The following is a 26,824-nucleotide window of genomic DNA, read 5'->3' as shown; positions in this document are numbered from 1 at the left end:
TTGAATTTATTTTCCTGAGGAGTCTGCAGTGTTTTTCAGCATTTTTAACTTTTTCATCCAGGTCCTTAAGTTTCTGAACAAGATTTTCTTGTGCTTTACACATACATCCTTTGGAGTTTCTGACAGCCCACAGTACTGCACCGTACTGTCACTACATGACATCCCACTCTGCTGCATTTGACAACCATATGCTCTAGGATATCCACAGCTACGCAAAAGAATGACTCCAATGAGTGGGGTAATTTTAAGACAGTCCTTTTGTATCTTGCCAGCATTCATTATTTACTGCTTGTTTACTCTGGCAGATGCTGCTAGCTAACTGAATCTGCTGTATTCAAGGTGATGTGGGAGCTTGCCACTAGCATCAGTATGACATTCAGTAAGTAAAGAGCTGTTTATCCTCTACTGAAGGCAAAAAGTGAAGAGATTTATATATGTTTCCGAGAGAAGTGCCCTACTTTGCCCCTGCCCAACTTGCGGAAGTTGGGACCACTGCTGTGGTGGGGCCCGAGTGACACCCTGTGGTGAGAAAAAGGAAACACGGACCTGATCCCACTGATCCTGGCCGTCCTCAACACTCTCTGACTTGTCAGAACAACCCAAACAAAGAAGTTTGGGTATGAGTTTGCCCATGCCTGTCTCCAAAATTGGAATCCCAAGGGAAGATACGGGTAGGAAAGGGACTGCAGCATCCAAACTGGAGGAGGGCTCTGACCTTTCCAGCATCTCTGCCCTAACAGCAAGCCTTAAAAAAATAATCCTACAAAGAAAGTGACCATGAAGAAGTATTTACACTCAGGAAATTTAAAAAGAGACAGGCCATCAGCACGGTTTGTTACATGATAACTGCTCTGGCAGCTGTCATCATCTGAGAAGACAAGAGAGCTTCTGCTCACTCAGAAGACAAGAGGAGAGCAACTGAAATGACCGTCCACAAGTGAAGGCACCTGGTCTGGGAAAAGCTTCACGCTGGTGTGTTTATTTCATACACAGGTGGGATTGGGGGAGGTACTGGTACTGAGGGTTTATAAGGACTTGTATGCTTACAGGAGCGTTATCCTACAGTTATGAGATAATCTATTTAGCACTTTGCTTAATCCACAGAAGGGTCTAGACCTAAATTCATTAGATTGTCTCACACTTATTTAAGTTAAGAGCTTGTATTGACTAGGAGCACATCCAGCTCTTTGCTCAGTCCTCTCCTAGTACAGAACCACTGGTGAGTTATGGCCCTCTGAAACAATGTCACCGAGACCAACCAGCACCTGTTCTGGTCCAGTCATGGTTTAGAAATCACCTTTTCAAGCTGAAGAGTCCCATCCTTCTGCTGAATACCTCAATTAAAAATATAATTAAAAAGTTACAGTCAATCCTCCTAAAAATAAACATAGAGAACTAGAGCTTATACAGGAAAGAAAGAAGGTGGCATTGAATGTGCCTAGGGCTACACATTTGCTACTGTAGTTTGAGTTTGAATAACGAATTCCCAGGCTGTTAGTGAACACAAGATGTGCATCCTTCTCCCCCAGTAACTGATGACGGGCACTTTTTTCCACGGGACTGTTAGGGAACCTTCTCTCCACCAGCATTTACAGCCATATTTGCAATTTTGTGACATCACCAGGGAAAAATAAAACGATACAGAGAAGAGTCTTTCGGTTTTTGCGTTCAGCTGTAAATATCAGCTAACCAGGTAACTGTGCATCTCTCTGGAGTTGATGCTCAAAACCACGCCTGAGTGATTGCCTACGAAAATAGAGGGAAAAAAAAAAAGGCCAGCATTAGTGTACTTCAGGTACTTCACAATAAATCCCCTTTTTATTGCAGGGACAAGTCAATCACATAGAGAGAGTGTCTTTATCAAACAACAGATCAGGTGAAGGTTGGTGAAACAGCTCCATGTACCTACAAGATACTTTCACTTAAAGCTTTTGCTCATGGTGATGAATTTGTGGTGAATTCCTAGGGTTTCTATCCCAGTGACAGCATAAGTTGGTTCCCTTTGCAGCTTAAAAAGGTGTAGTTGTCTTGAGGGGTGCAGGTGAGGGAGGAGAATGGCACCTGAGGCGTCCATTCAACATGCCACTGACCTGGGACTGGACACTGACCGGCATCAGCAATAGGGGAACTCTGTAGCTGCTCAAGTTGCCACTTCTCCCAGAAGGAGTCACTGCAAGGTAATGGTGTTGAGGAGTCCCAAGGTGGGGGTTGCGATAAAGTAGGCAACATAAAATATATAGAAAACAAAAAAAGTGGATGGGTGAGTCTGGAAATACTGTACTGCAGAAAGTCAAAAGTTACGAGAAGAGAGAACAAACAGAAAGCTAGGCCTGCAAAACCCTGCTGTGCATGGAGCAGAGGCTGTTACAGACCTCTCCCAACAGGGAGGGAGAAAGATCACCAGAATTAGAAGGGATCTCCACAGCATAGGAACCTTCTGCAAGTAGTGTTGTAAAACAGAATTTTATATAAAGCATGGATTGTAACATGTTTTGTACTCTACCCAGATAACATAGAACAGGAATATTGTCTTGCCAGTAATGAGTGATACCAGACCTAGCAGAATGTGTAACAAGTAACAAAACAGTACAGCGACCTGAAATACAGTTTTTTGTCTCAAATAAAGTCTTGTGTCTGAAAGCTGTACAGTAGCTGATGAATATAGATGATTAGGATTCACAGAAATGAAGTTTTTACGCTCTGCTGGAAATGCTTCTGGTGTTGTCAACCTGGCAGAAGCACAAATCACCTCAAGAGCTGCATTTGCTAACTGTCTTAAGTTTCACATCAAAACACTGTGATCTTGCACCCTTTAACCTTTACAATTTTATGGTCAGATACATTATATTTTTCTCTGTGTAAGGAGTGCAGGATCAGGCTTATGTAGCCAGCAATGAACAAGTAGAGATTATTTCCAAACAAGGGCAGCTTTCCTTTATTCCAGTATCACCAGCTGCCTTCTGCAAATAGGTCAAGAGGGATTTTCTACCATTAAAAGTTGTATTTTTGCACATTAATAGATATGTTTGAATGCTCCACTTAAACAGGCATGTCTGCATGGACTTTGTTAACATTCATCCTTCTCCTCTAAAGACGCTGTAGATAGGTTGATCAAACACTTTTAACAGAGACTTTGTTTTTCCAGGGTTGTTTTTGGATATAATTCCAATAGAGTTCAGGAGTGCAAAAAAGGTCTAACAAAATCTAAATGAAAACAGTGATACTCATATACATCATTTGTCAAAGAAAATAGAGAAATACACAAAGACAACAAAGCAGGGGGATGGACTCTTCCATTGTACTCTAAAATAACATCTCCTACAACCTTAAATTAGCATGAGGTTCAGCAAATGAAAATGAAGATATCTACAACAAAAGGTAAAGATGAAAACGACATAAAAGAAATCTCTCTTCTCCCATGATTCTGTCTTACCTCGGTACCTCTGGCACAGCTAATACAGATGCCCTTCTGTGGGTTCATGAAAACATGACAGTTGCCTGTTACACCATGAAAGGATTGTCACAAATCCCAGAGGCTTTGGGTTATCTGATTTATTTTCACAAGACTTGTATGAATGAAACAGGAGAGCTTTTTCCATTGTCCTACACTTTTCAAACTGCGACCTGAACACACTCTAAACACAATGGTACATTTTACAGGAAATGAACTTAACAGATCAGTACTCTATGTTACATTAAAAACAGCCGCAGGGAGCCAGGATATACACTTCTACCTGACACTGAAATCATTTGCTCACAGTTCCACAGTAAGTTTCTTTTAGAGGTTCTTTATGACCAACACAAGAATACTAGTAAATTAACAGCTAAAATAGGAAGGCTCATAATTTTTTTAATACAGGAATGAATTTAATGTTTTTAATAACGAACATTTTCAATGCCACTGGAATATAATGGCAAATAGAGCAATGGATCTAGATACAATCCGAAATAATGGAAACATAGACTCTACAAATTCTACGGGCATGCATTTGATTCTCCAGTAATGCAGGGGATTCTTGAGCTAATTCAAATGCTTCCAATTATATCCTGTTCTATAAAATACTATTTCTCCCTAAAATTGCATGAGTAAGTCTCCTGACATTAAACTCTACTGCCTCTGTACTTGTGCTTTTGTATAGCATGCCCACCCATACATTAATCTGTATTACCAGCAAGCAAAATGAAGATAATTGAAATAATAGTTAGTGGTGTACTACTTGCTTGTTCCCAAATCTGAGCAGAAAATGATGATGAGAAAAAAAAATAAAAAGCTAAAATGAAAATGAACATAAAGTAAAAATGAGTTACTTAAAAAATGTATGAACTAAAAATGAAGTTACCTCTTGCGTTACCTAGCGTTTGAGAGTCCAGATCATCATCAATAAACTCCTCACCCTGGATGATGTTCTGGGTGTCCTCACTATGATTTACGGGGCTTGTCATTTCTTGCTCTTTTTCATTGTGCATCTGGGCATAGACATTCCTGCCTGGTAGTTTCCTAAATAGGACAAGGAGAAAAAATCTTGTGATGGATGTTCTTCATGCCACACACACATGCTGTCAACAGATCAGACCTGCAGCAGCAAGAAGTTGTACTAGCATCAGACAATAGGACCAGTCACACTCTTCCTTAATTTTATGTTCACCACCTAAAAGCTGTTCAGCCACAATTTTATATAACTGCCTTAGAAGGATGCTCAGAGCGGCTTAAGACTTAAGCATCTATTTTTCAAGCATCCATTCCTGGTTCCAGACATCTTCACAAACACTGAAGTTGAGCCACCTCCTCTAATGAAGGTGAGCTGATACTGAAGGTTAGTGTTCACTGGCACTCTCATACTGTACTAGGGTTGAGGGGAAAGAAGCTGGAGAAATCTAGGAGATAGTGAATGAAAAAGGAGCAGAGCTCAACACATTAGAGTGCAGGAGCAAGGAGTATATGGAATAAGGAGGTAAACCAGCTTAAGTATGGGAAAGTAAGAAGACACGGCCTCCTTGCAGGGGAGACTGGGTAGAGGTAAGCAGGCAACACTGAAGCAGCAATAGGAAATGATGGATTAGACCAATCTTTCTATGGAAGACAGTGTTTAATTCATTCACTTTGAACTGTATCTAGAAAAACAAAAAGTATGTTATGAAATGGCTTTATCAGTTTCAATGGACAATTAGCACCATAACTGAATCTGGAAAGCTTTGAAGTAAGTATTAGTAAGTAGTTCATTACTAGATTAACTTATGTGAGAATTTGTAAAATTGAAGAGAAATTTCAAAAATCAATAAGGAGCTTCTAATTTTTGCAACAGAATTTATAGTTTAAACATTTTTAAGAACCATAGCCTCTGTGGTAGCTGTGCTGTCTGAAATCAGCCTGGGCACGGGGGCATCCTTTCCTGTTCACCAAGCAGATACTTCTGATTAGGGAGATGCAGGTTGTGAGCTCTGTTTCCACATAGCAAAGAATAGCTTGACAGCTCAATCAGCACAATAACAGATCATGGTAAAGTCAGTGCTCAACCACAAATCATTACAATGGGCAGACAATAAAAAAAACAATGGAATATGGGGTTGAACTGCTGAGGTTAAGCTGGAGTTTCTGCTGTGCTCATTTAGCTACTGTGTAAAGACAGGAAGATTGACAGTAATTTTTGGGTCTCTCTCTAAAAATGACCATCTCCTGCTCCATATTCAGCAGTATGATAACAGGAAAAATACATGTGTTACAGTACTTTGGCATTCAGAGAAATGGGTTTAAATGTTATTTGAGAAAAAAAGATCTATATCAAGTAGCACTGTTTTAGTTTAAGGTAAAAGTTTCTGCAGGAACCTGTTTTGATAATAAACTTTCAATGTAACACAGTTACTGTAAACAGAAATTGCTAAACTGAAACATGAGTGAAAGGGATGTCCTCCCTTCAAAATGAACTAGCCAAGAGATGAATTGCATCTTCTTGTCTGTATCCACATATGTACACATACCTGTCTGTACTGCTATGTGTATACACACACACACATATACATACATACCCACACACATAGGTCGTTCCAAAAATAATACCTCCCATTTATTTGCATGGAAACTGCAGCAGCTATAAAGAACACCATAACACTGATAGACCAAATTCTCAACTACCAAATACTCTTTTTCAACAGTGCTATGAAGAAGATGAACAAGAAAGAGCCTGCATGTTGTGCTTGTTACAGTCTGCACCAGCAGAGGTGACCCACAGTCCCTGCCACAGCTGCTGAAATGCATCACCCACTGCCTCACTGTGCTCACATCCACTGTTTGGTTTCTGTTAAGTGTTGAGCAAACATCAATGAATGTCAGTGAGTGTCATTTCTTCTGCATGGAGGAATTCAGTGACACACCTTTGTTTCATTCACTCTTGCATGTCAGATGCCTTTTTGTCAGCCTGCCCCTCTGCTGCCATCTGTCCAATGGCAACAAAATGCAATGGAATATTGCTTGGAAGGTTCAGTCTCTACTGCCATACCACCAACATTCACCACTGACATTGTGGGCCAACATAAAAAAAAAATAGGAGGCATTACATTCAGAGCAGTCTTCATATATATAAACTAGATATTTTAGCACATTATTTATAACCAGCACAGAGAAAGAAAGAAAGTGGTTTTACTCTTCTGTACCTCAGTGAGCATGAAATAAAATAAAGCACAGGTACAAACATATGCTAATGACAGAGATGAATAAAGTGTTTGATAGCACAATGGGAACCTGGAATGACTACTTCAGCAAACCTGAAGGCTTCTCCAATACTAACAAATCCAATCCCTGCATCACTCTCCTCCTATTAATTGGGGTAAAAAAGCCATGCTAAAAGAGAGAAGGACACACCTCATTAAAAAACCAAATACATTAGGTAATTCACTGTGATTTTTTTTCTCTAGGGCCAGTAACTTCAGACAGTTTATTATGTGTCTGCTAATGAAACTAGTCATGTGGAAAACAATATTCAGCTCAATCAGACCTGTATCCAATCTGCCAAATAGCTCTCTTTTCAGTCCACCACCAAATTCCTATGGGAAACAAAACTCAAAAGAATATCTCTGCAGCACGTCTGCAGAATTAGACATATGTTTCTACAAGAATCGGGAGATCTTCTGACAGATTTTAGATGCATCAATGGCGTTATCAGAATATTTTTGATATAATAAAATATTACCTATTTCAAACCCATATGGCACAGCAGACCTTTACAGCAAGGACAGCTGCTAATCTGACTGTTATCTGCCTGGATTTTCCAAGGCTGTAGTACGTGCCTGAAACAAGGTCAGCAGGGTGCATCTTTTGGTGTAAATCCTGAGGCTTCAAGTTGTGCATGTGTTAAGACTTAACGCATCATCCCAATACACACTATTAAATGTGCCTGAATGAAGAAACTTCACAAGCCCATAAGCAAACATTAAACTTATCATTGTTACAAGTATTTCCTTATAAGTAAAAAGAGAAAAGGCATAAGCTGATATTTCTCACACACCTAAAACTCACGAGCCCAGAGCTGCTAAGTGTAGATCCTTCATGGAAGGTATGAAGTTCAGATGCTCTGTGTTATCTTAGATATTAACAAGAAGTATGGATGGGAGGAAGAACTTTACAGGTCTTGTGAAGGCATACATAGGCATATGACCTTTTATTCATGATAGAGTTCTCGATGTGTTTCATATTGGTTAAAGTTTTACAAGGAAAAAGTTCAACCAGATTCAAGCAAATGATAGCACAAGTCTCTTTAAGAGGCACTTTGTCATGTGCCAGATGTTCTATTTACTTGGGACAACCACACTGTGGGATGGAACAAGATGTGGATGCTGAATCTTTGCAAAATGCAGGTCTGATTCTGGCAATTTTCCAGTTGCTCCACATTGGTCTAACTTGTAGGAGGGAAGCTGCTACCCCTGATTATAGAGGAAAAAAAAAACCAAACGTCTGTACCCTGATGTGCTTTGCTATTCTTAAGGAAGTAATTTGTGTAGAGTCCAACGTAATTGTTTCAAGTAGGCAGAGCTGAAATGCTTGCGTCTACATAAAAGATTACTGTGAAAACATGACAAGACGTGAAATTTGACCCAAGAGATTACTATCAGCAATACAAACATTGAAAGCACATTTATAAGAACAGAGTGAAATAATGCAATAGTTTATTTGGGGGGCTATTCCTCAGCTGCAAAATGTATGTGCTTTGCATCCATCACTGCAGACAATTATCTCTGCTGCACAGCACTCCACGGTTTACATTTTTAGCTCCTTTTGTTTTCTCTGTAGCGTTTTATTTCAATCATGAGGAAGAAGAAACATTCCTGCCTGCTTTGATGATCATAAAAATATGAATGGGTAACTTAATTCCCTACGAAACTAATGAACATCCCAGCACATGGCTTTGACTGACCCGTTCAGGTCACATGACTTTTAGAAGATATTTAAGAAAGCAATTGGCTTACTGCATTCACAGATTCTAACCAGTTCATATCAGAAACCGCTTGCACTTAAAACTGTTAAGCAGCATGAAACAGCAGGAGGGGGATTAGATATTGATTCCTACTCATTTAAACTCTCTAGGTTATTTGCCTTTCAATTCCCACCTTGTGGAACCAATACTCATTGGCCTTTACATGGCTTCACTTTTGCCAGAGGCTCAATTAAGATTCTGCTTAGTTTAAGAAATAGGAACATATTCATGTGACAAAATATACAGAATAATGCCTTATGCTTTTGGAATTTAAATAAACTAATATAAAATAATATCAATAATAATCCATTAAATAAAATATTTTATTGCGGTACAGGCTTTACTATGTTTGGATTAATGTTCAGAAGAATGACTTTGTGCTTTAAGGTACTCCTGACTTACTCGCCTCTTTCATTTTGGAAATATTTTATACATACTGTTATTTTGATTTCTGAGGAAGTTTTTATGAAATATTACTGACCATTAAATTATTGCCTTTATATATATGTATGTATATAAAAAGTGGCATGGACTGGGACCAAACTTGCTCTCATGGTACATAAAAATAGTATAAGCAGGGTGGGGGAAAAAAGATAGCTTTTCTTCAGAGACTGAAAATGAGATAGTTAGTCAATGAGGCAGAAAGATAACAGTTCTGCTTCACATTGAAGAAATGACCCAAGAGGGGGCTCATTTACCAAAAGTGGCACTAGACAGTTCAGGGAATAAAAAAGAATTACACATAAAATGATGTAAACTTAATTGAAGTAGACTCACAGAGATTTATGAAAACACAGCATTCAGTTTTAGGGCACAGGCAGTAGTTTGCACACAAAAGATGAATATTATCACATACATTTAGTGTATATAATTTGTTACCGTTAACAAACTAAAATTCCTAAGCAGAAAAACCACCTATCTGTTCTGGATTGGTTAATTCAATATACTGTTGTTATACAGAAGTAAAAAAATAAAATAAAATAAGAATTATTTCATATCTTCCGCTAGTAAGATAAAAATTAAATGGAGACTTTGATGTGCCTAATATACAATTTTCCTTTCCTCCACTTTGCTTAGTTCAGGCTGTTATTTGCCTTCTCAGTATCATTGCCCAGGGCCCCCCCACTGTGGAAGAAAAGAATGAAAAAATCCTTTCTGGATGGCAACATGAAACCCACAGAAAATATAAACATTGTTTTAAAGGGAATGGATAATATGTTCTTTTACTGAACCAAATTTAGAAAAGATGAGATTTGAATAGAAAACAATATATGCAGGTCTCAGGTTTAAAAAAACGGAACTGATTTCTCTAATATATTTTCCAGCTGTTTCATACTGTTCTGGTCAGAAGAAGCAGCTGCAGTCCATTTTACCTGGATGGTTAAACAGCTGAAGAATAGTACTGAGTATTGTAACATATTGTTTGGTTGAGGCATCAGGCTGGTGATTTCATACTCAGAAAGTAAGAGAAAAGCAAAGAAAAATTACTCTTGACTTATCCAATATTCATGTTCGCTGCCTTGTGTCACAGCCACAGCAAGTTTTAGCATCCTCCTATCCTTACCACCATATTGAAAATTTTCCCCCCAGAGTGCCTGGACTCTGATCACTCTCAGGATCAGCCTAGAATCAGAGAATATCCTAAGTTGGAAGGGACCCATAACGATCATTGAGTCCACCTAGAATTAGTTTTTAGAAACTATCGCCGTTAAAAATTTAAATTTTATTTTTCATGAACTGGGCAAATCTTTTCAAGCACCAAATTTTTAACATTAAGTAAGGAAAGGTCCTTTGAGCTGGTAAAGAGGGAGAGCCAATCCATGTCTGCACAGTCTATTCTAGACAACCTGCTTTTTCTATGCCCCAAGGTAAACTGAAAGATCTGTAGACCCAAATAGCATAATGATAAAATTCATATTTTCTCTGATTCCAGGGGAAAAAAGGGGAATTTTAGCATTTTTCTGAAAGAAGCATCTGACTATCAGTTACATAAAGTGACATCAAATCTGTTACAACTCTGCCTTAATTTTGTGAATCGTACATAAAAATTATGGACAGTATTAACACCTCAGCACATTTTTGTAATTCCTATGTAGAAATAATCCATATTTATACTTTCATGTGTTGTCTGAGGGCTCAGAAAGTTTTATTCCACTGATATTATCTCATAAACTTGTACAATTTTGTTAAATATAATGTTCTTTTAGCAAATTAATTCTTAATATATAGGCATATGCATCGAGAAGCCTTCATGCGATACAAGTTGGCTTATAACTAATAAAAGACATTTCAGTTTCATAACCTCAGTCCCCTGGGCCAGTTTGTAAACTTACACACTCTGTTCCAACATTAAAGGGATTGTGCTTGTAAGTAAATACTCCATGGGGATCCAGCAATTTAATTTAAGTCCTTATAAACACAGGAAATATTTTTTTAAGGGATTAGACATTTGTGGGAAAGAAGTTCATGGGGACCACGTGGGGAAAAAGTGTTTTTTTCGAACTGAACACCAATTAGGCTCTCAGTTTTTGTTTGAAAACCAAATTGTATAAAAAGAAGCAAATAGAAAAAACAAAAGTCATCTTGAAAATGCTTAGAAGGAAAAATCAAAAATCATTGTGCCATACATCTCACAAAGAGTATGATACAGACCAAAAAGAAATATTACTGCGTGGTCGTTCATCAATGGTGGGAGCTACTTTCAAACATTTGAGCATACATCATATTTTACTTCACTTGCACCCAAATTCAACCTCCACGAAATTTAAATGCAAATGATTTTCACAAATTCTATATGGAAGCTTGTGAGATATTAAGGCTCAGAATCTGCAAATGGTACTGTAGTTTCCTTCTTAATAAAAGCTCTATTTATAAAGAAATGGCTCACTGGGCATTTTAGAAAGGACTCAGGAAAAATACTTGTTTTTTCTTCCTTTCTTGCATATTTTATACTTCTTTTGCCATGTAATTGTGCCTGTTATTTAATTGCTCTCATTTAAGAGCTAATAAAAGATATAAGTCATACTGCTTTCAAGGCACATCACAAGCAAGTTTTATGATCTCATACTACAGGCAACAAATCCTCCATGTATTGCTACTGAAATAATATAATTACATCACATCAACCATTTTTATGTTTTGTTTTTTTTTTCCTGCAGGCACGTAAAATAGGGAAATGGATTTTTATTTAGTTATAAACAGTCTGATACTGCATTATGTGCTTTGTCCTTTAGAGCCATCAGTCAGCATGGGCTCTAAGCAGCATGAGTCCTGCAGTAAGAAAATGAAGAGACACTTGGCAGAGGTTTTTCTCTGAACATTTAAAAACTATCACCTAGACACTCTTATTTACATGCTATTTACTCTTAATGTTGTCACAAACTCAGTGCCACATTCACCTCTAAAAACTTATGTTTATCAAAAAAAAAAAAAAAAAATGCAGCTTGAAACAATACAACAAATCAACAGAAGGCCTTACTAAGTAAAGATTTGGTAATAATGGAAGCTTGTTTCCAGCATTATCAAACCCAGTAGCTACTCAATGCCCCAAAGATATAAAAATGCTAACAAGATAGCCAATGATAACACAAACTCATGAAAAAAGAACAAAATCCTTTAAATCACGCATAATCCAAGTAGCTATTATTAAAACCAGTAGAGGACTATAGGTCTATCAGCCTGACAAAAGAGGGCAAGGTAACTATTGTTACTTTTGAAGAAATGCCTCACGTGAAGGCAACTTCAAAAATTATTTCTACCCTCAGCACACTGCAGTGTCAAATTAATGCTAATCTATTTCCATCACTTAATCTGTGTGGCATTGTCCCAACATTTAAATTGTAACATGTGCAAATAGAAATTCCTCAGGGTTGCACCTTTTGATAAAACAGCATTGCAGATGTACTCACTGTCCTGATAACTTCAGTTTATTCATAACTTCTAAGAGTAATTAGGTAGGAATTAGTCAGGAATAGCATCATCTTTTTTGACAATATTATTTAAACAAGCTAAACAAACTCTCCATTGTTCCCATATTGCTGCTATTTATCCTGGAACACAGTAAGCAAAACCAAACACCAGTGCAGCATCTTGATTTCTAGCTTGAGAAAAAAATGTGATTTTGAAAGCAGTGGACTTCTCGCCATTTTTCAACCTCTCTTCCAAACAACAAACTCTGTTTGTCTGATCTTTGGGTAAGTGTAGATCTCAAAATATGAATGTCATTGATTAAGGTTTACTTGCCTTTTGAACTTGTAGAGGATGAAAGCCCCAACTGCGACTAGACAGATAACAAAGATAACCACAATAGCCCAGTAGCCACTGCCTCCTCCAATCCTTTGAGAGTCTGAAATAAAACATGGAATAATTGTTTAGCACGTTCTCTTTTAGATCATCCACACTTTTGGGGATTCTAAAGGTATGAAAGGAAATGATATATCCTCCATAAGTACAGTACAGAATCAGGAATTTTGCAAATGGAGAAACTAGGACTAGAACCAGCAACTGAGCTCAGCAAGGTCATACAGTGGTAAAGGCTGGAATAAATGTGGGATTCTTACAGTTCCAGCTTTTTGAGCTGGCAAGTGGATGTTAGTCCTTTAAGTAAGTGGTTTCCAGTATGACCAGACAAGGTACCCCAGTGAAACCGTAACATGATTCTGTATTAAAGAAACTAGGTAAGAAAAGTTTAATCTTCTACTGGGAGTTATTGATAAAGTATCACATCAGTATTATCACAAATTGACTGTGGCCTGTTAAGATTTTCTCCCTCAACACATTCAAGCAAGTGACAAGAATATATTACTGAAAATGTTACACAATGACTATGGGACATTTAAATATTTGGCTGAAGTCAATTTTGGATTTTCTAGTTAAAACATCATTTTAACATAACTCTGTTTAGAATACACACTCTCTTCAATCAGTTTCAAACGACAGAGTAAATCCAGAGTTGGAGGAAATAAATTCCAAAGACAAAATCCTGTTCTCATTTGTTTCAGAGAAAAGGTAGATCTTTCCTTGCAGGACAGGATTAGCAGAGCAGTTCAGCACTCTATGGGGAACCTACAGCAAGATTTAGATCCGTGGTTCCATGTGTGTGACACAGTTCAGCATAATGCTGTGATACAATGCTCTGTCACAGATGTGTGGAGTTATATTATCAGAGTTAAGGACTTAAGAAGCTCTGCGTTCTTGGAAGCTAGCACAGATGGTTTCTGGATGGTTTATTTTGGAAATCTGGTTAGCTCTTCCCTGACCACACAGAAAACACCAAGAAGTTTGTGATACAAGTAATGCTATATGCCAAAATGGAATTATAGAAGAAATGTTTATTTGGTGATGATTGTTAAAAAGCACCAACTAAGAATACACACAGAATCATTATATGTGTGTGTATATCTACATCTATCTATATGTAATAAGTCCAAAGTAAAAACGTGCATTTGTATGTACACACATATAGACTCATTGATATAGAGACTTCCTCCTTAACACATCTAATAAGCATCCAAAGTTTTATTTATATATTTACCTGAATCGGAGTCTGCCAATGTCACCAAGACCCAGTATCCTCCCCGCAGAAAGAAACTGATGTTATGTGCATTCAAGGCCTGCTTTATAGCTGCTATTCTCTGAAAACACAAAAGAGAGAATGTCTCACTTTCTTACTCAGTTCTACTTTGAGAGACTCAATGCTCTGAAAAGGTAAACCTCTGGTTTATTGTATGTAAAGAAAGTTAGAAAGCACTCATCACTGAAGAGCTGAAATCTTGAAGAAATTCAGCAGTATAAAAACATGCAAAACTCCACAAGCTGAAAATGTCAAATCTTTAATAGCCCAGTCTTTCTTTCTGCTTACCTTTAAGTTTACCCAATATGTGACAGACAGCTACATTTGCACACACTGTTGGGTTTACCTCAGTCATAACTCAAACAATGCATATTCCATATTAAAAACTCTATCAATTTTTCTAACCCTATCAGAACACAACCTGCAATGTCACTTTAGATTTTTGCTATGAGAAGTAACCACTGTTTCATAATGAACTGCATCTCGTAATTCAAGTCATCTCTTTTGCTACAGTGGAATGGATTCCATTTATGTCTAATTTTTAACAATACTCTGAAGAAATATATATATCCATTCATGTGGAAAAAATCAGGATTCTTGTATTTTTCTCCAATAGGCAGAGCATACTAAAATATGGTTAGCCACATTTTTATGGAACAGAACCATTAAATACACCATCATATTCTAACTCCAGATGACAAATTGGCTGAATTTCCCATTTTACATCCTTGTGTCTTCAACATGGGTAATTTTCTAAAAGATCAAAGCTAGTTTTATACTCTATGCCTTATAATTTAAAATACAATTTCCCTCAGTATGACAAATTAGAAATATGCTTTATATCCATGAAAACTTCACAAGAATCTCTTTTTATCATTTTACCAATTATGGTGCTCATCTTTGAGAAACCTTTGGAACAGAAATCCCTGCCATCCCTCTCCTGTTATAGAGTGACATCGCAAAGGTTTAGATTTGAATATCCACACTCATATTGAGGAACATTTAACTTCTGAAGCCATTCCACTGACTTTATTAGATATTTTGCAGAGGAATGACTCAATCTAATGGTGATGTGAACATGGCCCCAGTTATTTTACAAGAAAATTATTTCAGATAGCTCTTAAGTATTTATATTTTTGCCTAGTGCCTAAAAAGAGAATGAGTATGAGAATAATATTGACTAGGAGCCTTTAAAGTGATGTTGGCACCACTAAAACAGTTACTTAGCCCTGGTCAAGACTCATTCACACGTTAATGGGATACAAGGCAAGAGGGACCACTGCTTTGCCTAATCTAACTTTCAACCAGCACACTCAGTTACAGAATCTTGTAGCTTACTTCAGGAAACACAGTCATTTCCTGGCAGGTATTCAAGATACACAACATTTACTCTGATTTATGCTCAAGTAATTATCATGTTCGTTATTTCTCACCTTACCCCTGGGTTTCCACCTAGGTCCATATGAACTACACTTCTACAGGTTTGAATCCCATGTCAGTAGCCCATATAAACACAAGTTTTTCCAAATAATTTGTGACTTATGTTTGTTCTTCCTTATGACCAGAGTAACTCATGGGGTATTCCATATAGAAACAATGAAAAAATGCAGATAGCATTGACCATAATTGATTATATTCTTCAAAATGCATTGAATCACAATGCTAATATAACAGTTGAGATGTAAAGGAAACTAATATACATAGCATCTTGGACAGAAATAAAATGGTTGCAGAACCCAAGAATAGACCATCATTAGTACATTTAAATTATTAAAGACATCCATTCCAAAAATGCTTGGAATTATGAGGAACAATTTCCTTTGGAAGCTGCATCTCTCCTCTTAAAGAAGTAGAAAGATGCAAGTAATTTTGAAATGCTAATACTCACCTGGACAAAAGCCAGGGATCAGAAACAGCTCACTACAAAAGAAACAACCTATAACAATTAACTGTTTCCTGCAGTATAATAAGGATTTCAGACTCCTAAGGACTCCCATTATGATTTCAGAGGAAGAGCAGTAACTAAGATTTGGGATATATTCTGCGCATTCACACTGTTTTCTGTCTATTTTACACCACCGTTTCTGTAAGGAACCTGTTCAAGTACTTGGACAACATCAGTATACTCATTTGCCCTTCATAATTGGTCCACAAGAACACTATAAACAATCTACTGATAATGTTACTATGAGAGCTTTGTCTTCTCTACTTCTCCAAACTTTTTGAATACCGTGATCTTGTCTAAGAGTGGCAAAATGCCCTTCAAAATTCAAATATCTTCCTCCATGATTCTTTGTAGCAGGTAGGACTTGAATTGCAAAATGCAGGCACAGAGTTGGGATTTGTTCCTTCTCTATAACAGCAAAAGGAGAAATATCATAAATTGTAAATTAACAAGCAAAAGCCAAACAATATTCTGATTTTCTCCTCGTATAAGGTTTTTATTATGGGAGGGATATGTTTTGGAAGGAGGGACAGTGAAGTTAATATATTTTTATTGTCTTGTTCACTGTATTTTCTTCTTGGCAACTGAAAAAGACATTTAGCTGATAAGGGCAGGAACTACCTGCTTAATGTTCTTCAGGTCGGCTATTACAGGTCAGCAGTTAAGGTTCTGTTTCCGTTAGAAATAATTTGCTTTTGAAGAAGTGAAGAAATGGTTTGTTTCTTTTTACAAACATTCCCTTTTGCTCTACCAGTCTACACAGATTGATGTCATCACTGACGTTCCTCGCTTTTTCTTAGCTGGACTAAGGCTTATTGCAGGCTGTCATTTAGTAGAATAATAATTATATCTCCTTCTGCCTCTTCTCAACTGATAGGATTTATTCCTTACTATAAAAGGTGGTGTAAACCCTGCCATACACAGCAGCCATGCCTGTCGACAGCTTTTACATACCTCTTTGTCAGACAGGAAAGAGAATCATAGAATTGTGTCATAGAATTATAGAATGGCCTGGGTTGAAAAGGACCTCAAAGATCATCTAGTTTAAACCCCCTGCCATGGGCAGAGTTGCCAGTCACTAGAGCATGCTGCCCAGAGCCACATCCAGCCTTGCCTTGAATGCCTCCAGGGATGGGTGTTCAACAACCTCTCTGGGCAACCTGTTCCAGTGAGTCACCACCCTCTGAGTGAAAAACTTCCTCCTAACATCCAACCTAAATCTCCTGTCTTAGTTTAAAACCAACCCCCCTTGTCATTAGCAACTAGCAACCCATGTAAACAGTAGTTCCCCCTCCTGTCTATAAACTCCCTTCAAGTACTGGAAGGCCACAGTGAGGTCTCCCCAGAGCCTTCTCCAAGCTAACTAAGCCCAGTTCCCTCAACTTTCCCTCATAGGAGAGGTGCTCCAGACCTGTGATCATTTTATTAGACCTCTTCTAGACCCATTCCAAGAGCTCTGTGTCTTCCTTGTGCTGGAGTCCCCAGGACACAGTACTCCAGGTGGGGCCTCACAAAAGCTGAGTAGAAGGGGACAGTCACATCCCACTCCCTGCTGGCCACCCCTTTTTTAAGGCAGCCCAGGATATAGTTGGTCCTCTGGGCTACAAGTGTGCACTGCTGACTCATGTCCAGCTTCTCATCCACCAGGAAGAGATCTTTACATAGTTAAGTAATACTTTTTAATCCCTCATAAGGAAAAGGGGAGTACAGACACTGATTTCAAAATGGGGTGAAGATTGCTCTAACCAGACATACATTGATTTGGTTACCTTATCACTAGTTACACTTCTCTTCCTTTTAGGTTGATTTGCTGGTAGCAGCACATGCAAGTCAGCAGTTGTAGGCAGACCAGGTTTCACAACTGTCATAAGTGTTTCTTCAGGTATATTGGTTTCCTGTGAAGACAAATGTATATGGCAAATTATAGGACAATGTTCTTTGTATTTTTTATGAAGTAGCTGAGTAATACTTTGTGACTTTTTTATTCTTAGCATTCAGATCTCTAATATTTAGAGCAGATTCCACCAGAAGCTAAACCATGAACAAAGTCAAGCATGAATTAGCTGAAATGTGAAGGTGAAGATTAGAAGAACTAAGCACTGTTGTCACAATAAAAAGGTCTAGTGGCATCATGGAAAGCAAAATGAAGTGGCATACAGTTTTAGCAAAATTACAATGGCTTTGCATTTTTAGTGTAACTTTAGAAATAATTCCTAAGTCATGTAAGATGTTTAGTGGGCCATTCAAGCATTAGGATGGACATATTCACTATACCTAATCTAACCTGAGGGAGGGCACTCTTCCTTCTGTTTTTAATAGACAGACAGTATTCTCCCAGGGAGAGATTAACTGCACTTAGGTTCATTTTTTGAACCTGGTATGAACAGCCGCACCCCCCAGTGAAAGAAAAATGCTTTGCTTTTTAAAATCATTTGTGCAAATTTTGTTTTCTGACCCAAATTCCTTCATGTGTTGCATAAGTCACTCTATAAGTAATACTTCCTATTTATTTCCACGGAAACTACATCAGCTACTAAGAGTACAATAACACTATTTGATAGAGCAAGTTCTCAGCTACAAAACACACACTTTTTCAGCATAGCCACCACCACCATTAGCTGTGCATTTTCATTAGTAAATAACAGCCTGCATGTTTTGCTTGTTACAATCTGCACCAGCAAAGGTGACCCACAGTCCCTGCCACAGCTGCTGAAATGCATCACCCACTGCCTCACTGTGCTCACATCCACTGTTTGGTTTCTGTAAGTGTTCAGCAAGCATCAATGAATGTCAGTGAGTGCCATTTTTTCTGCATGGAGAAATTCAGTGACACACCTTTGTTTCATTCACACTTGCATGTCAGATGCCTTTTTGTCAGCATCTGTCACATGGCAATGAAACACAATGGAATATTGCTTGGAAGGTTCATTTTCTACTGCCATACCACCAACATTCACCTCTGGCATTGTGGGCCAACATAAAAAAACAGATGTCTTTACTTTTGGAGTAGCCCTCATAAAAATTCTAATGACAACACCAGGGCATTTTCCACAGTTCTTCCCAAAACAAATATTAAAAGTCAGTTAAATTGTTTGCATTGTCTTGTAAATGATTTAGTATTTATTAAAATAAAAGGCCAATTTTAAAAGATAGCAAAATATTTGTTAGACTGACAGTGCTTGTAGAATGTGCAAATAAATTAAAGTGGGAATATAATTTGACATATGATACGAAGATTAAAAAAAAGCAGTAAACTGTATGAAGTCAAAATTCCAAAATTTGATTTGAACTATTGCAAATCCAGGAAAAGTCTATTAATTTCAAACATCATTCTAAAGACATCATCAGTCTCCAACACAGTAGTACTGTCCTCAGAGAGAGTCTGTACGTGCATATTCTGCTACAGGTACAGCTCCAGACCTCACCTGCTGTTCCCTTCAGTTATCTCACCGAACTGCTCTGTGGCTTTGAAGTTGATTTAATCTACATGATTCAACTGCTCCCAGTCCACATCTCTTTTGCAAACATGATATAAAAAATACAACAGCTGTACAAACTGTCTGCCCATGTCTTTTATATATATATATATATATGTAATTTTTGAAGTTCCACAACTGACACTGTGAATTCCTTCTCTCTGCTTTCTTTCTTCACAAAGATTATGTCTTTATTCTACACAGAGCTCTTTGTTTTAGTCTACATACACCACATTTCACCTACTCTTCCTGCTTTGGAGTCAGCACTATTTGCCATGACATCTATCGCTAACCCCAGAGAGAAATATTTAGCATTAATTTCCAGTTGGGTTGTGTTAGAACTGAACTTTTACGTGTTATGATGTCATCATCTACAGTCTGCTTATAGAAGTGACACTGGGCTCTTATTTGAAATGTGTCTCAGGAGGTTCATTTTATTATTTTTGTTCTGCCATTCTCTCTCTCTCTCTCTTTTTTTTTTTTTTTTTTTCCTAAAAACTTAACCTTCAAGTTTTATAGCTGGAAAGGGAATGTTTTATGAGCAGTCTGAAAATGCACCTTTGCAAGAAGTCGTGTTACTACACGCCCTATGTCTTCCCTCCACTCAGGTATGTCGGGGTTGTACATGTCCAGGTGCTTGGTAAACTTCAGAGGAAGAACATGAAAATGATCTAGAAAGACAAAAAAGAAATACTTCTGAATCACTGAAAATCTGATTGCAAAAACAGTTTTGTATATATTTTAATATGCATTTATGTATCTACTTACATATCTTCCTATATCTGTACATATGTGTGCGTGGATGTATGTGTGTGGATGTATGTGTGTATATGTATGCATAAACACATACATATTATCCATGTAGCACTGCAGTACCTAGGAACCCCATTATAATCCATTGTTCTAAGAGGAAAGGAAAAATACAAATCCTTCCCCCAGGAGCCTACAGAGCAACATGGAGAAAGAGTACACGCCTGTCAGGCACTCAATTTCTTTTTGTATTTGCATCAATATAATCAAATTTGTGCCTAAAGATTAAAAAAGCAGTAGGAAAAAAAATAAACCAAATAGATTTACATTTGTGTTGTGGGATCATAACCTTCTCAGTAATTTTTCCTTAAGACAATACACCACATAAATACGATGGGATTCTCTAATTTTAATGGCAATGTGCCAAGGGATTCTATTCTCACTGAATCATAAGCACCTTTTTTTTAACCTGCTACGTATTTCTGTTTTTAATGCAGAATGGATAATTTATGTATTCCATAGACTAGCTGCTAAAACCAGAATGGAAATTCTATTCAAAATATGAAAGGCTAACTACTGCCCCCCTAAAAAAACCATTAAAACAAACAAACAAACAATAAAGATATACCAAAACATTTCTTTGGATAACACCCAAAATATCTGAAATACCAGAAATGGGTAATTCCTCAGCAAACAGACTCTAAAATCTACCTTTTTTCCTTACGGGCTCCTTGAAAGAACACCTGGGGAAGCTAATAGAAAGCAGAGAAAGGGATCTTCTGGAGCACAGGAGTCACTCAATCAGCCCTCCTGAACAGTTTGGAATGAATTCTGTTTCAATGTGGTTTTCTATTCCAAGGGTTTCATGTACCTTTAATGCTCCTTGGATCAGGATTTGCCAACATGAACAGCAGAAGCAGTACTGGAGACCAAAGGCATCAATCTCTTCTCATTAAGAGTGTATACACTTCTAAAGCTTTTCAAAACCATGGGTGCACTTGTAAGTGATTGCATAAACCTTAAATCCATTTATCTTACTAAATGAGAAGGTTTGTAAAAGCTCTCACAAAAAAATGAGTGTGGTTTTCACCACTATTTTAAATTAGTAAGTATACTAAAAGCAGAAGTACCAGAACCTTCTTTCAGTGTTCAAGTCAAAGATATATTTCATTTGTGTATTTCATGACTTTTTAGCTCTGCAGGAAAATGAAACTTTTTTCCATATTACAAGTCCCTCATGCGACAGACAAATGCAAATATAACAAATTTGCCAGCACTACATTTTTCATTATATATTACGCCTTGACACTACATTATTAGACAGAGCAAAACACACTGGGGCATAATGTGAAACAACAGTATAAGTTCTGCTTCTTCTACTGAACAGCCTAACATTTACAGAAGAGCAATAATTAAAACTCTCAGACAAACACTGAAGGAATGGTTGTACATGGTGACAGAAGGAAAATATTTCACACTGGTTTAACGCTAAGAGTATACAGACAATTTTTTTTCAGAAGTATTTAAACTATTGTATTTTGAAATGCTAACAAACTCTCATAAGAAAAGGCATAAGAAAAAAACACTGTTTAAATGATATTGCTACATAGAACATTAGTGAAACACAGTATCACTTAGAATAAATAAAGGAAACAAAAGGTTTGAAGTGAAACCATTATGTAAGATCACACTACTCAACTTTATGTAAAGTTATTAAGCAACACTTCATTCCTCTAGCTTTAGAAATCAAATATGGTATTAAAAATCATCTTACAAGAGGTGCAGTTCTGCCTGATGCTGGTTTAAGAGATATATAACACAAGCACACACAAAACAACAATTACAAATTAAATAAGTACTGTCTCACCAAAAACGTGGACAACTTTGGAATCCTGAAGCATGAAGTTCCCACAGGAAGCTTGCACTGTCACTCTGACTTCACCTGTCACAGCAAATCTCGTCACCAGAAAACTGTCCAATGTAAGTAGTGGCTTTAAAAGCAAAGTAGAAAATAGAATTTCAACAACAACCATGAGGATAGTTATCTGAAGAGACTGTCACTAAAGATACCAGCAAATAAGCTGCATTATCAATGATATTTTCAGAACATTGCTCAACATTTTATCAAATTACTCAATTATAATTTACAATAAAGATTGTTTCTTTACTCAGATGAATCCTTTACAAACTGAATAGCTGCCAGATGAGGCAAATATTTCTGTAAGAATAATTGGTAAATAATTAAGTTTTTATTCAGATACCACAGACATAAATGGATTTGGAATCAAGCTCACAAATCTGAGCGGCTGAGCCCCTCAGAGCAGAGGAGCTGAGCAAAAGCCTCATGGCAGTTACAGCTCCTCATAGGGAGCAAAAGGGCAGTGCTGAGCTTGGGTCTCTGAAAGCAACAGGGCCCGAGGGAACAGATGGAGCTGTGCCACAGAATCACAGAACTGTAGGAGTTGGAAGGGACCTCTAGAGATCAGTGAGTTCAACCCCCTGCCAAAGCAGCTCCCTAAACCAGGTTGCACAGGTAGGTGTCCAGGCGGGTCTTGAATGCCTCCAGAGAAGGAAACTTCACAACCTCTCTGTGCAGCCTGTGCCAGTGCTTCAACACCCTCACTGTGAAGATGTTCCCATGCACATTTGTGCAGAACTTCCTATGCTTCAATTTGTAGCCATTTCCCCTTGTCTTATCAGCACACACTGCTGAGAAGAGTTCAGTCATGTCCCTTTGCCTCTCACACCTTAGATGTTTATAGACATGGATCAGATCCCCTCTGAGTCTTCTTTTTCCAAGGCTGAACAGGCCCAGGTCTTTCAGCCTTTCCTCATAAGGGAGGTTTTCCATGTTCCATATCATCTGTCAGGGACGGGGCAGCTGGGAATTAGGGAAAGGGCCTGCACCAGAGGGCAGTGGGCATGGAACAGGATGCCCAGGGCAGTGGACAGGACCCCAAGCTACTGGAGCTCAAGGAGCATTTGGACACTGCTCTCAGATGTAGGGTTTGGGTTGTGAGTGGTGCTGTGGGGAGCTGGCAGTTGGACTTGATCCTTGTGGGTCCCTTTTAACTCAGGATATTCTGTGATCCTATAATCTTTACGAGATCATACTCAGCAAGTCATCTGCCTTGAAAAATGTGGGTTATAGTCAAGGTCAAGGGGATTACTCTTGTCATGATCCATGAAAGTGCACCAGTCTATCATAACTTTCAGGGTAAAGTTGAGATACTCTACACCCTGACCGCATCTGTATGTATTAGAAATGTCTCCCCATACCCTAAAACAAGATTACATCAGCCTGCAGTGTCTGTTCTGGCAAAGGCTAAGTCAATAACAATGAACAGACACAGGCAAGGATTATGGTAGACAACACATTTATAAGACGAAAGTTCATTGTGCTTATCTGAAGCATTCCTGTGCCATACTTTGTCTCTCTCATAAAGGAAATATTTTACGTATCTGTTACTGAAAGAATTGCCTTAAAAAATTAACCCAGTTAGACAATAAATATTCTGAGTTGAAATACTTATATGTTTATTACTCTTTTTGCAAGGGCACATAGTAAAAGGACAAGGGACTTAAGCCAAAAGAAGGAAACTATAGATTAAATATAAGGAAAAGTTCTTCCCTATGAGTGTGGTGAGGCACCAGCACAGGCTGCCCAGAGAAACTGTGGATGTCCCATTCCTGAAAGTGCTCAAGGTCAGGTTGGACGGGGCTCTGGTCAACCTGGTCTAATGGAAGTTATCTCTGCCTGTGGCCGGGGTTTAGAACAAAATGATTTTTGCCTTCCAATCCAAAATTTACTATGATTCTATGATAAAATATGTCATGCAATTTTTATTGGAAAGATCAAAAATATTGTCAACTGTTCATGTACCTGAAGACTGTTTCCTATCCACCAGTAGAAGACTGTCAAATTAGGGTTCTTGGGCAATATGATGGCTGACAGATTCACCTCCTGGTTTCTCCCAATGACTGGAACCACTTCTAAATTTAAAGCCTGCAGGGGAGCTGAAAAAAGTTCCCAAACCATAACTGAAACCTTGTTTAAACCATTGAATGTATCAATATAACAACAGCTTTTTTTTTTTTTTTTGCCAAAAGCCTCTCACCTGTACAACATAAAGTGCTGAACTTACTTTTCTCTCTCTCTCCTGCATTTATCTGTGTTAAAAGCTATGGACATAATTGGAAGGACTTCATTTCAACCAAAAATAAACATAGTTAAAAAAAGGCAAAAAAAACCCCATCAACAACAAAACTCAAAAAGCGAAACGGGTGAGCAATGTGACAGATCACCAAAATGCCCCTCTATGTTGTGCACTTTTCTGTGCATGTTCAATTTTAGAAGAGTATAAGCAAGTATTAGAGATACAAAATAGAAATGGCAATCTGCTTTACTTAAAAAAAAAAGATCAAAGGAATAGAAATTGAAAAAATCTCAAGCTGCTAAGTGAAAAACAGAAAACTGGATAATAATGTTGCTGAGTGTTCATTTTTATTATAAAATATCAGCTGTTAGGCTCACTCCACATGAGCTAATTAATGCATGGTTTAAAATGAATGTGTACACCAGAGAAGCATTTATTTGCAAAAGAAGAGATAACCCCTGGAAGCGTGCTTTTTGATTAAGTTTGTTTCTTTCTGAACTTTTGCCTACAAATGCCGTAAACATTATTATTTATATAAAAGATATAGAAGAAGCGTATCATTAAAATGATTTTATCTGATTTTATCTTAGTGGCGTATTTTGTTCCAAGCTACAACAGCATTAATTGAAAATCATCTTTATTTCAGAGGTCTCTGAGTGTATCTTTTTCAGAGTGTCTGAAGGTACAAACTTTTTAATACTGTAATGTGATAACTACAATTTCTTCAGCTGCACTATCTATTCAGCATACCAATGTGCTGCATGGTCCTAAATACATTCATTAAACAGAGTGAATACTAACCCATAATTTTTTCTCTACTCAATGTACCTTTTAATTCATAAAAATGTCTTTCATTTCAGTTCAGACTTAAATGCAATTAACAGTATTTCAAGGGCTTTCTCTTATTCTCATTTATTGACTGAATTCATTTCCATTCATTTCCAATGTACTTTGATTAAATTGACAGAACTTCTCTGAGAGCAAATTGTCCAAACTGATAATACCCTCCTTTTCCACCTCACTTCAGTCAGACTTTCTGCTGTTTCAACCAAATGCAAGGCTCTGTTTTCATTCTGCATTTTTGCTGATCAGTTGTTAACCATCTACATAAATTCAAAGACATACTGGTTTGTTTTTTGTTGTTGTTTTTGGTAAAGAAAAGGTTTCTTCAACAGCTTCTTTATCAAAACTGAATTAAAATCCTCATCCCGATGCTTGTGTCTTCAGGAAAATTCAGAAATAGTAGGAATTTCATTAAATCTTCTCCTCTTAGAAATACATTTTATTACTGATAATGCAAAATAAACAAGTCTGCAAGGAATCAGCACCACTGTTTTGATTTTGCTGTATATTTCCATTTTCACATAGGAAATTGATCATTTTGAGATAGGGTTTTCTTTCTGAAGGTTATTGCCTTTTTCAAAATTTCTTATACAGGAAGCTGATAGGCTCTTGAATCAAGAGTTTATCATTTCTGTATAGGAAAGAACTAATACTAATTACAGCAAGTCTTTCTCTTATTCTCTGTCACACAACTCTGTAATGTTTGAACAACCTTCCTAGCATCTTGAATGTACTTAACGAGGAATGAAGTTGACTTTTATTTCTACTTAACAAAGCTACAGTTTCAATATAGTTTTCCATGCTTCTTCTTTCTCTATATCGATTTCTACACTCCCTCTCTCCCTCTTAAAAACAAACAAACAAACACAAAAAACCTTCATATTCACTCACCATAGTGATTATGGTTTTGTGTCATGAAGAAGAAAACTTATGTCTGCTTCACCTTTTTACTCTGTGTTATCTATTCATATGATTGTCCTACATTACAGGCTTCTCAAACCAGCCTAAGTTCACAGGATTTAAAAATATTTCCTTTACTATTTGTTCTTCATAAAATTTATCTGGGAAATCATCAGATGAAAATACAGTGAATTCAGGACACTGGACATTTCTATTTGCATGAGACACCACAATGAAAAATGGCCCTGAGCTATTAGTGTTTCTCTAGAAGGCAGATAAATCAGTTAATTAGAGCCAGCTAATTTCCTCAACGCCTGTAATTATCTTTAAAAATTAAACAGTTTAAATTCCACATGAAGTTTTTATTCAAGCATGCTGGGTAACATGTGTCCATGTGTCTTTTAGGTTACATACAGTGCTAATGAAGAAGCTCAGGATGAGCTCTAAATCATTCAAGTCTGCTTGCAGTATTTTGTTGACTATGTACTTTAGCACCAAAGTCCTTTTACATACCCAACCACTGTATTCTAGAAAAATAAAAGTTATAAAACCACTGCATAAAACATGAATTGCATCTTTTGTTTTAACTGTTTATCCAGATGTAGACCAAATCAGAAGCATATCTTGAGAAGGGAGTTGTACAGCTTTCCATCAGCACTTTTTACTGTTTGTCATTTCCTAATGAAAACTTTCTAACTGGAGAGAGGGCATTACAG

The 26,824-nt window shown here is 37.4% G+C and overlaps 2 protein-coding genes across 2 annotated transcripts in view; one reads left to right on the top strand and one right to left on the bottom strand.

The window, feature by feature from the left end:
* Nucleotides 1-26,824, top strand: part of AFAP1 (actin filament associated protein 1) — a 275,636-nt gene that overhangs the window by 124,579 nt on the left and 124,233 nt on the right. The gene's annotated exons all lie outside the window — the stretch shown is intronic.
* Nucleotides 595-26,824, bottom strand: part of SORCS2 (sortilin related VPS10 domain containing receptor 2) — a 518,453-nt gene continuing 492,223 nt past the window's right edge. The window contains exons 20-27 of the mRNA XM_065735796.1: nt 24,092-24,225; nt 22,076-22,199; nt 20,017-20,129; nt 17,752-17,877; nt 13,999-14,098; nt 12,708-12,810; nt 4,341-4,498; nt 595-1,746 (exon numbers count right to left, since the gene is read on the bottom strand). Coding sequence (XP_065591868.1) covers nt 1,682-1,746; nt 4,341-4,498; nt 12,708-12,810; nt 13,999-14,098; nt 17,752-17,877; nt 20,017-20,129; nt 22,076-22,199; nt 24,092-24,225 — 923 coding nt within the window. The 3' untranslated portion in view covers nt 595-1,681. The remainder of the gene's footprint in view (nt 1,747-4,340; nt 4,499-12,707; nt 12,811-13,998; nt 14,099-17,751; nt 17,878-20,016; nt 20,130-22,075; nt 22,200-24,091; nt 24,226-26,824) is intronic.

The sequence above is a fragment of the Cyrtonyx montezumae genome, unplaced genomic scaffold (genome assembly GCF_038088225.1).
Source record: "Cyrtonyx montezumae isolate F1298 unplaced genomic scaffold, pur_monq_1.0 scaffold_2, whole genome shotgun sequence".
NCBI classification, from domain to species: domain Eukaryota; kingdom Metazoa; phylum Chordata; class Aves; order Galliformes; family Odontophoridae; genus Cyrtonyx; species Cyrtonyx montezumae.
The sequence above is the reverse complement of the archived record's forward strand: the minus strand, read 5'-3'. Positions and strand labels throughout refer to the sequence as shown.